General features: G+C 39.7%; 1 protein-coding gene across 7 annotated transcripts in view; it reads left to right on the forward strand.

Annotated features, from left to right (window-relative positions):
* LOC115222874 overlaps window positions 1-13021 on the forward strand; it is a 200771-nt gene that overhangs the window by 81706 nt on the left and 106044 nt on the right. For all 7 annotated transcript variants that reach the window (XM_029793246.2, XM_029793247.2, XM_036511955.1 and 4 more), the window contains exon 9: window positions 3486-3754. In XM_029793246.2, coding sequence (XP_029649106.1) covers window positions 3486-3754 — 269 coding nt within the window. The remainder of the gene's footprint in view (window positions 1-3485; window positions 3755-13021) is intronic.

Below are 13021 nucleotides of genomic sequence, written 5' to 3' on the forward strand. Positions count from 1 at the left end.
ACAGGCACACACACACATGTACGCAAGCACACACTCACACATGTACGCAGGCACACACACACACACAAACATGTACGCAGACACACACACACACATGTACGCAGGCACACACTCACACACATGTACGCAGGCACACACTCACACACATGTATGCAGGCACACACACACACACACACACACACACACACACACACACACATGTACGCAGGCACACACACACACAATGTAGTGTGTGAGATGGTGATAGGAAGCGAGCTGTTCTTGAATATGGAAGTGGTGTGGGAAGGAGGTAGACAGCCGAGATGGTAGTGATGGAGCAAAGTGTGTTAGTGAGGTGGTAATAGATAGATAGATATGTAGATAGAGGGGGGAAGGAAGAGGAGAGAGAGAGTGAGACAGATGGTAAATGTGAAATCCAGCTGGCATCTATAGAGAAGAATCTTGTGAAATGTGCAGTTCCATTAGAGTAGGTCCAGATTAAATGGTGAGATAAGTTCAAGGAAATTACATGTAAAATGAGCAGTGCATTAATAACGATGATAATAATAATAAATAATAAATAATAATAATAAATAACAGCAATAATAATGATAATAATAATAACAGCAATAATAATGATAATAATAATAATAATAAAAGCAATAATAATAATAATAATAATAATAATAAAAGCAATAATAATAAATAACAGCAATAATAATAAATAATAACAGCAATAATAATAATAATAAATAATAACAATAATAATAATAATAATAAATAATAACAGCAATAATAATAATAATAAATAATAACAATAATAATAATAATAATAAATAATAACAGCAATAATAATAACACCAACGACAATAATAAACAACAGCAATAAGTAATACTACTACTACTACTAATAACACCAATAACAATAATGAATATTAGTAGTAGTAGTAACATGATAAAGTATAATAATTGAAAAATATAAAATATCAATAAAAAAAATAAATGTGATAATATTTGAAAAAGCAAAGAAATATAATAATAATAATAATAATAATAATAATAATAATGAGGAGGAGGAGGAGTGTGATAATAATAATAGGAAAATGAAATGTAATAATTATGATAAATCTTCCTGATTTTAGCAGTAAGTTTGAGGGGAGGGTTAGGGTATGTTGATTGCATTGACCCCAATACTTGATTAGTGCTTATCTTATTGACCCCAAAAAGGAGGAGAAGCAAAGTTCAGCTTGGCAGGATTTGAACTCAAACTGTAAAAGAGTCTGAAGAAATATTGTAAAGCATTTTCTCACATGTGCTAACGATTTTACCTGCTCACTACCTTTGTGGTTTCTAATTTAAGCACAAGACCAGCAATTTTGAGGGCAGTGGCAATTTGTTGATATCACTAACCCCCAGTAGATGACTGCTACTTTATTTGATCAACCCTGAAAGGATAAAAGCAAAGTTGACCTTGGTGACATTTGATTTGGGAGCCCTACTGTATGGCAGGCATGGCAAACTGCTGAGTTTGTATGGGGCCTGCATTGCTCACATACACATTGTCATGGGGACTGCATAATTTTAACTTTTATCCAACAATTCATTATCCTTAAGTAACAAAATCTTTCAAAACCTTTTATTTATTATCATCATCATCATCGTTTAATGTCCGCTTTCCATGTTGGCATGAGTTGGATGGTTATACTGAGGACTGGTGAGCCAGATGGCTGCACCAAGCTCCAATCTGATCTGGCAGAGTTTCTACAGCTGGATGCCCTTCCTACCGCCAACCACTCTGAGAATATAGTTGGTGCTTCTACGTGCCACCAGCACAAGAGCCAGTCAGGCGATATCCCCTTCTATTTCATCAAAGGCTTTGAGTAATATGTCTCTAAATCTCTGTCCATTTGCAGGATCTTTAAGCTTCCAGGCCCTTCTCCTCCATGCTAGTCGTCTTCTGGGCATCCATTTAGCCATGATCCTGAAGTTGCTAACAACTAGTCTATGTTGAGGGGTACATTCTATGCCTGGGAAGCCCCGGTTGAGGGGCATAGGCTGAGATAATGGTTGCTAACCCATGATGAAGCACTAATCTAATCTTAAGTATTCTGTCACATACTCAGACTACCTTGATTACTTTATTAACCCATTTCTCCACGAGAAGTATACCCATGCCCCCGACCCCATCAGTGTTCCCTGCCCAGAAAATCTTGTACCTGTGTTCTTTGCCTGTGAGGAACCTAGCGGAACCTCCTCTCCACCTTACTTCTTGGATGCAGCACAAATCGACACATTTCCGTTCAAGCATCTCAACAATCTCATCAGACCTACCTTTCAGTGTGCCGACGTTGTGTGTGCCAACTCTGAGGGTGTGGGCCCGTGAGAATGTGGGATGGGGGACAGCAGTGTCATGTACCTGTCTTTATTAATTAGATTATTATTGTTTTCAAATTTTGGCACAAGGCCAGCAATTTTGGGGAGAAGGGATAAATCAGTTACATCGACCCTCAGTGTGTGACTGGTACTTATTTTATTGACCCTGAAAGGATGAAAGGCAAAGTCAACCTCGGCGGAATTTGAACTCAGAACATAAAGACGGACGAAATGCCACTAAGCATTTTGTCCAGCGTGCCAATGATTCTGCCAGTTTGTCGCCTTAATAATAATAATAATAATAATTTTTGCCACACGGGCAGCAATTTTTGTTGGGAGGGGATGAGTCGATTACATTGACCCCAGTGTTCAACTGGTACTTATTTTATCAACCCCAAAAGGATGAAAGGCGAAGTTGACTTCAGTGGAATTTGAACTCAGAATGTAAAGTTGGACAAAATGTTGCTAAGCATTTTGTTTGGTGTGCTAACCATTCTGCTAACTCACTGCCTTAATTAATTAAAGCATTATTATTATTATTATTATTATTATTAAAAATTTTGGGGTTCCTCATTTTTAAACCTCTTGCAGGTCACACTTGTCTTTGAAAGGGGTTTTATGCGGCCTGTGGGCCATGTGTTTGATATGCTTGCTGTAAGGTATGTTGTCCAATAGCCAAACAATTGTGGGAGTGTGGTGCCTTTTATTTCTAATTAGGGACATGTCCCCCTTACAATTTTGAAGGAGAGCAATTAGTCGTTATCATAAACCCCTGTACTTGTGTTTTATTTTTATTGACCCTTGAGGGATGAAAAGCAAAGTTGACCTCAGTGGAATTTGAACTCAGATTGCAAGGAATTGAAACTAAGACAAAACATCTGGTCTTATGTTCTTTGAGTTTTACAAACCCTTAATTTTGATTGGAACTTTTTTTTTTGTTGACCCCAAAAGAATGAAACGCAAAGTTGACCCCAGTGGAATTTGAACTCGAAACCTAGATAGAAAAGATCCTGCAAAGCATTTTTTTTGAGGTTTTAATGATTTTGCCAGGTTCCCACTCTCATCACCTCCATCATCTCCACCACCTTGAATCCCTTTCCATTGATCTCATTTCTTCCACTATATTTTCGCAGGGACGGCAATGAGACGGACAATGAGGTGTTCCGCAGTGGTTCTGAGTCTCCGCAGTACAAGGTGGAAGTTGAGTCAAAGCAAAGAAGGGCGACAGTGAGTGGTGGATCACCAACCCATACACGACCACCACTAGTGATCGAAGATCTAGACCAGAAGGAGTCATCACCCGTCGTATCTCCTGATGATGACACCAGTGAAGAATTGAAGGACTCTGAGACAACAAAAGAGGAACGAAGAGATACCGAGGGTGGAACTTTTGTGGTCAAACGTAAGTCTGATCCTTTGAATTATTTTACTCTTTTTTACTTTTACTTGTTTCAGTCATTTGACTGCGGCCATGCAAATCGACCCCCAGGACTTATTCTTTGTAAGCCCAGTACTTATTCTATCGGTCTCTTTTGCCGAACTGCTAAGTGACGGGGACGTAAACACACCAGCATCGGTTGTCAAGCAATGCTTGGGGGACAAACACAGACACACAAACATACACGCACATATATATATATATATATATATACATATATACGAAAGGCTTCTTTCAGTTTCCGTCTACCAAATCCACTCACAAGGCATTGGTCGGCCCGGGGCTATAGCAGAAGACACTTGCCCAAGATGCCACGCAGTGGGACTGAACCCGGAACCATGTGGTTTGTTAGCAAGCTACTTACCACACAGCCACTCCTGCACCTTAAAGAATTCTTTATTTTTTGTTATTTTTTACTTTAAAATTAAAAAAGAAAAATGTCTTTACATAAACGTAGCCCTTTCTAATAAAGCATTTGTTCTGGTCCCTTCTTTCCTACATTAACTTTCATTATCTTCACATAAAACTTCCTCTCTGCCTGCTGTAACCTCATTTAATTGTAAAGTACCTTAGGCTTGTGAGCTGCATGGCAATCTCACTGGAACCACAAAATTAGCACCAGGTATCCTCTGGAAAATGGTTTTAGTGAATGAAATAGAAGCAATGTAAGGTTAAGAGGAGTGACTAGTCTTGCAGAGAGCCAGACGGCCTTACTAGTGTTGATACCATGAAAAAAGCTCCCAGTAGAATCTGTGAAATGGGTGTTGAATTGAGTATAGGGCTGGGAAGATGGTCTAGTGTTGCTGAAGGCAAGACAACCTCACTAGTGCTGGTGCTATGTTAAAAAAAAAGAAAAGCACCCTGTACATTCTGTAAAATGGTTGGTATTAAGAAGGGCATCCGGCCATATAATCCATGCCAAAGTAGATATCGGATCACAGTCGGATCCTGTCAAACTCTCAGATCCATGGCAATATGGAAGATGGACATTGAAAAATAGTGATAATTTCATTTGACCTTTTTGTTTTAGGTTTTTCTTTATTCCTTTTGAGACAAGCCCCGGTTTTGTTAAAAATAAACTTCCAATTTAAAAGTGATCTAATCTGACACTTTCTATCAAAATTCCATGTTGATTTATGTTCCAAAAAGCCAAATTGATAACGGCAGTTTTTTTACTAAATTTGTTATTTTCAAAATTAATTAAAACAAAAATAGGGTGTTCTTCCTTTCTCCCTCACTCTCCCATCTTTTACTCTCTCTCTCTTTCACCCATTCCTTCTCACTCACTCATCTCTCTTGCCCTCCCATCCTCTCCGCTTTTGCCCATCTCTCTTCCTCCTCCTCCTCTCTCACCCATTCTCTTTCACTAATCCTCCCTCCCTCCTTTATCCTCTCGCTCTAGCTCCCTCCCTCCCTCCTTTATCCTCTCTCTCTAGCTCCCTCCCTCCCTCCTTTATCCTCTCTCTCTAGCTCCCTCCCTCCCTCTCCCATTACAGTTATTAGGTTATAAGGTCACTAGGACACCAAAAAAGGTCATCCACTTTCTGAGTGATGTCAGTTAAGGAGAGGAGTTCGTTATATCACGAGAAGGAGGCTGATGAGGAAGATGATGGTGATGATGATTGTAGTGATGATGATGGTAGTAATGGAGGTGGTGGTGGTAGTATTGACAGTGGTGGAGATGGTGTTATTGATGATGATGATGGTATTTCTCTAAGTAGTATTCGTGGCTATTGCTCTGATGTTTCTTCTACACTAATACCATTGCCACAACCACCACCATCACCACTGCTACCGTCATCACCTCTATAACATCCCCCCCCTATTATCACCATGGCCACCATCACTACCATTGTCACAACCATCATCACCTGTAGCTCCAGCAGCAGCACCACCACCAGTGCACCTCCACCACCACTGTATCATCATCATCACTATCAGTCACCACCGCCATCTTCCCCTCCACATCTGTTCCCTTCTCTCTGCCCCACCCACTCTTCACTCCTTTGTCATGTCTCTTATCTTTCTGCTCACTCACACTGCAACTCATACTGTGGCACCTCCCACCTCCTTGCTTCCTTGCTCTAATCTCTCTCTCTCATTCTCTCACTCTCTCATTCTCTCACTTTCTCTCTCATTCTCTCACTCTCTCTCTCATTCTCTCACTCTCACTCTCTCTCTCATTCTCTCACACACTCTCATTTTCTCACTCTCTCTCATTTTCTCACACTCTATCTCTCTCTCACTCTCTCCCTTCTCACTTTCCTCTCTCTCTCCTCTCACTCTCCTCTCACTCTCCTCTCTCTCTCTCTCACTCTCCTCTCTCTCTCTCTCACTCTCCTCTCTCCCCCATCCCTCTCCTGTCTGTCTCATTATTTAAACTATTTTTTTACAACTAATTTCAGTTTTGTGTGTGTGTGTGTGTGTGTGTGCATGCACATATATGACTGCACTTATTTACACAAGCATGTACACATCCACACATAAAAGCAAAGAAGTTATGTATGTGTATGCACATGACTACACATACACACAACACAACATATACTCACACTTATATGCATACACACATTCATAACCACACAGAATGACACACAACACTGACATCAAGCATATTTGTATGCACACACACATCCTCAGCATTACATGTACTGACACCTATTCACGTACACACATGTAAAACAACACGTAATGACAACACTGAAGTATATGCATATACACACACACAAATAAATATGTAGACCCCCACACACATATATAACACATATACCCACACTTACATACAGACACACCCACACATAATGACCCACATTGACAGAACACAGGAAACATTAGAGGAAGACAAATCCAACAAATTAGAGGATTTCAAAGGAAAACAATGAAAGAAAGAAAGGAAGAAAGGTCTAATGATTGTGGTTAATAAGAACCCCTTCAAGTGTATGTGTGTGGAGTAGTTGTTCCTATATGTATGATTGTGGTAGCAGTGCCTTATATGTGTGTGTATGTGTGTGTTGGGTGAATACATGAGGCCACTTGTAAAATTGATTCACTTTTGCAAATCTGGGCCAAGGCGAAATGATGTGCCAATTGTTATTCTTTGCAGAGTTATGTCACACTGTGTCTCCCTGTCACAAATGTAAACTCGTTAACTGTAATGGTACTGCGTGTTACTAGTGTATTGTCCTTAACTGTACAATTGTCACACTGGCACCGGCATGGTTGAGGTTGCTTCCCAAGTGTGTGTGTGTGTGTATGTATATATATATATATATATATATATATATATATAATAGAAATATTAAAATTACTAAGTCTCTCTAAAAGAGATTATGGCAGCGTTACTGGAAATTAATAGTTATCGCCATACTAATATGGCAATCTTATAAATATAAGACTAAAGCTGTCGATGATTAGCTCCAAGAGGCCACTGCCTCAAGCTAGCTATTTGACACACAATCTGCGTCCATTATAGACTTTCGAACAGGGGAGGTCAGCTGCTTCATCCTGCTAGTCAGACAGCTGCAGACGCGTTTCAGGGTAGTTGCCCTTTATCAATGCAGCGTAGTCAGACCCAGCAGGTGTCGCTACTGACTGTCCCTGTTCGAAGAATCTATTTACCTAGTTTCGGTGGAATACATCCACTTGTTTTCAAGTGCCAAAGTGATGACAGAGCAATGTGAAATGAAGTGTTTTGCTCAAGAACACAATGCCCCGCCTGGTGCAGGAATTGAAACCACAATCTCACAATCATAAGTACAACACCTTAACCACTAGGTCACATGCCCTTCACACACACACACAAACACACAAGGGAGAGAGTCAAATAATATTTGTATGACCTTTTGACCTGACATCATGTGATGGTTGTAAATTAGTGTCACCATATTAGAATGTTGTTTGTTTCCGGTCTTCCCTGAACAACATGTCTGGTCTTGGGGAAATATTACCTTTCTTGGAAGCAGACAAACGAGGGTTGGTAACAGGAAAGGTACTCACCCATACAAATGGAATTTCTTCCGGTTTTACATTCTGAGTTCAAATTCCCCCAGTTTGACTTTGCCTTTCATCTTTTTTAAAATAAATACCATTTGGGCACTGGCGTCGATGTAATTGACTGGCCCCCTCCCCACAAATTCCAGTCCTTGTTCCTATAGTAAAAAGGTCTATTATTATTATTATTATTATTATTATTATTATTTCACTCAGGAAGGAAAGTGAGGGTGAATAGGGAAATGCCATCTCTCAGGGAAGGTGGGTGAGTAGGGCAAAAATGGATAGTCAGCATGTGTCTGTAGACTGGAGAATAGCTACTGAACAAGGGATTGTGCTTTTGGTGTTCATGGATGTGTGAGGTCCATTGATTGGCTCCGGCTGGAGGTTCTCCTGTGTCAGGAGGATCCTATCATTCATGTGTCTTCATACTTTGTATACCATGGACATCTCAAAAAAAAACCGTCTTATCCCTTTCTTTTCCCTTATGTAAACCCTGACACAAATTGTAAACTGTTCTTGTAATGTCACCTCACCCTCATTAACGGTGTAGTTATGTAATTGTCCTTTTAGAGGAAGTGAAATAGAAATCACTTCCTGTTAGTATCTAGATGTTATATTTGTGTGAAGTATTAATAAGAGTTGAAAATCGGGGAAATTTTTTTTTGCACAATGATAATGTGTCAAAACCTTTGATATTATTTATACACACCATTACACATGTTTCGTTGGCTAATAGGAGGTAGAAATATAATTTAATTCTCTGTCTGGAAAATTTCTATTAAGAGATATCTGACCTGTCTCTCCTACAATTTTGTAACTCTTATGTATGTGTGTGTGTGTGTGTGCGCATGCGTGCATGCGTACGCATGTCCTTGTGTTTGCTCGTTGGTCCATACTGCTTGACAACCACTGTTCATTCGTTTACGTTCCCATAACTTTGCAGTTTGGCCAAAGAGACTGATAGAATAAGTACCAGACTTTAAATAGAAAAATGCATGTTGGGATTGGCTGGTGCAGCTGGAAAACCTTTTGAGACAATGCCCCAGCATGGCCGCAGTCCAATGACTGAAACAAATATAAGATAAACGAGGCTATTTCCTAGCAAGTTGAGCAAATTGACCAACCATGTAGATTCTCTGTTGTTAACTCTTCGTTAAGCATGTAATTATGTAATCATGTCATTACACAGGAAGTGAAATATTATGAATAGTTTCCTGTTTTTCTGTCATATGATTGGATAGTTTCTGGTTCAGTTTTGTAAATTTCAAGAGAGAAATCTCCAAATGGATAACGGAATGGAATGGAGTGGAGTGCATCAATGAAAGTGAAAGTGTTCTTGGAGTTTTCTTGTAGTTAACCTCCATTGCCATCCCCTGCCATTGCACTTCTCATTTCTCTCTCTCTCTCTTTCTTTCCTTTCTGTTATTCCTTCTTTCTCTCATTACTCTTATCTGTTTCTTTATTGCCCACAAGGGGCTAAACATAGAGGGGACAAACAAACGGATTAAGTCGATTACATCGACCCCAGTGCGTAACTGGTACTTAATTTATCAACCCCGAAAGGATGAAAGGCAAAGTCGACCTCGGCGGAATTTGAACTCAGAACGCAACGACAGACGCAATACCGCTAAGCGTTTCGCCCAGCGTGCTAACGTTTCTGCCAGCTCACCGCTTACTCTTATCTCTTTACTCTCTCTTTTACTCTTTTACTTGTTTCAGTCATTTGACTGCGGCCATGCTGGAGCACCGCCTTTTAGTCGAGCAAATCGACCCCCGGGACTTATTCTTTTGTAAGCCCAGTACTTATTCTATTGGTCTCTTTTGCCGAACCGCTAAGTAACGGGGACGTAAACACACCAGCATCGGTTGTCAAGCAATGCTAGGGGGACAAACACAGACACACAAACACACACACACATATACATATATATACGACAGGCTTCTTTCAGTTTCCGTCTACCAAATCCACTCACAAGGCATTGGTCGGCCCGAAGCTATAGCAGAAGACACTTGCCTAAGATGCCACGCAGTGGGACTGAACCCGGAACCATGTGGCTGGTAAGCAAGCTACTTACCACACAGCCGCTCCTGCGCCTATCTCTTTATCTTTCTCACTTTGTCTCATCACTTTTGTATGCCCATCTCTCTCTCTGGTTTTCTCTCATCACTCCCATCCCCCTCTCTTTCCCACCAATCCCATATCCCTCTCTTCACTCTTATCTTCTCTCTCTCTCTCCTCACTTTTTCTTTCCATCTTCTCTCTCCTTTAACTTCTCTCCTTGCCTTTTCTTGCTACATATTCCACTCTCCCCCTTTCTCTCTCCCTTTCATCCTTACCTTTTCTCTCACTCTTAACTCACAACTCTTTTTTCCCTCTCACTCGTTCACCCCCCGCCTCTCTTGCTCCCCTTCATCTCTTCCCTTATCTCACCTCTATTAAATTATGCCATATCTCATTAGCTGATAGGACCTGACAAATTGAATATAAGTGCCTGCCATATTTTAGCTGCACTTTATATAGTTTAAGTCTTCTGTTAAATGCTGTACTTAACAGACACTGATGTGGTGGTGATAGTGGTGGTGGTGGTTGTGATGGTGGTGTTGGTGGTGGTGGTGATAGTGGTGATAGCAGTACAACTTTCTGGGATAGACAGACAGACAGACATACATAAACTGGCACACAAACAGAGATAGACAGACAGACAGATTGAGGCTGAAAGTGCTATCAGCTTTCCTTTGACATTTTTATTTAGGGGTCATTGGTTACCTGATAATTAACTGGTTTGGGATGGTGGGTGTGTGGAATAGGGTGGAATAGGGTGAGCTGGTTGGATTTACTGAGTATCAAAATAAAACTACTACCACCACCACAACCAACACTACAACTACTACTACTACTACCACCACCAACACCATGACAACCACCGCCACCACCACCATCACCACACCAGTGATGGAGCCCAGCTGCAAGGAGTTTTTAACAGTTCTTTAACAAATCCCTTTTATACTGGAGTGTCACTGAAATGTATTTTAGTTTTAAATAAACGTTTAGAGATAAGACTTTTTTTTTTGTAACAAGAATGTGAAGAGGTTTTTTTTTATTTATTTTATCTTTTACTTGTTTCAGTCATTTGACTGTGGCCATGCTGGGGCACTGCTTTGAAGAATTTTAGTCTAACGAATTGACCCTCCTCTCCGGATACCTTCTTTCTTTCATTAAGCCTGCTGCTTATTCTATTGGGATTCTTTTGCCAAACTGCTAAGTTACAGGGTCTGTAAATACACCAACACCGGTTCTCAAGCAGTGGTGGTGGCGGGGAACATAGACACACACACATGCTTGCACATGTGACAGTTTCTGTCTACCAAATCCACTCGCAAAGCTTTGGTTGGTCTGATGCTCTAATAAAAGACACTTGCCCAAGGTACCATACAGTGGGATTGAAACCAAAACCATGTGGGGAAGCAAGCTTCTTAACCATGCAGTGATGTGTGTGCGTGTGTGTGTGTGTGTGTGTGAGAATGTTGTTCAGTGAGAATGAAAGTCCTCAACACTGCATTGGTGGATAAACATTAATTTGTGGATTGGTAAGGCTACCGATGGTTTCATGTAGAGAAGGATCTCGTAACAATTGGGAACCTTGGTACCAATGTCTCCATGTGCCAGGCCTGATAATTGCTAAGGGATTTCACTCACATGAAACCATTGGTAGCATTGTTAACCTGCAAATAAAGTATGTATATACATATGTGTGTGTGTGTATATATATATATATATATATATATATATATAGTATAGTAAGTCCTTGGTACAGCAATTATATATTTGAAAAAAAATAGAATGAATTGACTTTTCTGATAATTATTCCACTTTTATAATTAACACTTGCTGAATTTTAAACACCTGATTATTAAAGTGGAAAAATTATCAGAGAAGCTATTCTTATTCATTTTTTTAAAAAAAAAACCCCAAAAAAAACACACACACATGCACACACACGCGACAGGTTTCCAAATTCCTTCATGTGGCATTGGTCAGTTCAAGGTTTTTAGTAGAACATTTCCATGCAATGAGATTGAACCTCAAACATCATAGTTACAAAATAAGCCTCCTAACTGCACAGCTCTCCTTGTATTCACAATGTGTGTGTGTGTTATAGTTTTATGTTTTTAGTTTGAATTCCACTGAGGTCAATTTCACTCACATCCTTTTGGAAGAGTGTCAGGCAGGGGAGGCGGAAATAAAATTAGTACCAGTTATGTATTGGGGTCAATGTATTCAGCTCTATATTTCCTTTGTTGTTTGTGACTTTGTGCTGCAAATTAATTTTGTTTTAGAAGTGTGTGTGTGTCTCTCTGTGAGTGCTTGTATGTGTTTGTGTGTGTGTGTATGCCTCTGTATGTGGCTGTGTAAGTGTGTGTGTCTGTATGTGTATCACTTAGTATTTAGTATTTGTGTGTATGTTTCTGTGTGTGTGTCTGTATGTGTATCACTTAATATTCAGTATTTGCATGTATGTTTCTCTGTGTGTGTGTGAAGGTATTCATCATCATCTTAAAGTCTATTCTATGAATTTGTGTATGTCTTCACACACACACACACACACACACACACACACACACACACACACACACACACACACACACACACACACACACACACACACACACACACACACACATTTAGATAGAGATTCATCATGGACATCTGATCAATAAGGAACACACTTTAGTGCCAATGAAACTCTGAGTAATCACCATGTGAGTCATTGACTACCTCTCTACAAATATGTATATATATATATGTGTGTGTGTGTGTATGTGTGTATATGTGTGTGCGTATATGTGTGTGTATATGTGTGTGCGTATATGTGTGTGTATATGTGTGTGTGTATGTGTGTGTGTATATATGTGTGTGTATATGTGTGTATGTGTGTGTATATGTGTGTGTATATGTGTGTGTATATATGTGTGTGTGTGTGTATATGTGTGTGTGTATATATGTGTGTATATGTGTGTGTGTGTGTGTGTATATATATATGCACACACACATCTGTATTAAATGCTCTTTTGTGTATATATATATATATATATATATATATATATATATATATATAATGTGTGTGCATATGTGTTTATTAGAGATATGCACATGTGTGTTCTGATTCCTCTGTCTGTGTGTTTGTGCATTGGCATGCAGTACATTGTGTGTGTGTGTGCATGTGTTTGTGTATAAGC

Source organism: Octopus sinensis, linkage group LG21 (assembly GCF_006345805.1).
Source record: "Octopus sinensis linkage group LG21, ASM634580v1, whole genome shotgun sequence".
Classification (NCBI taxonomy): Eukaryota; Metazoa; Mollusca; class Cephalopoda; order Octopoda; family Octopodidae; genus Octopus; species Octopus sinensis.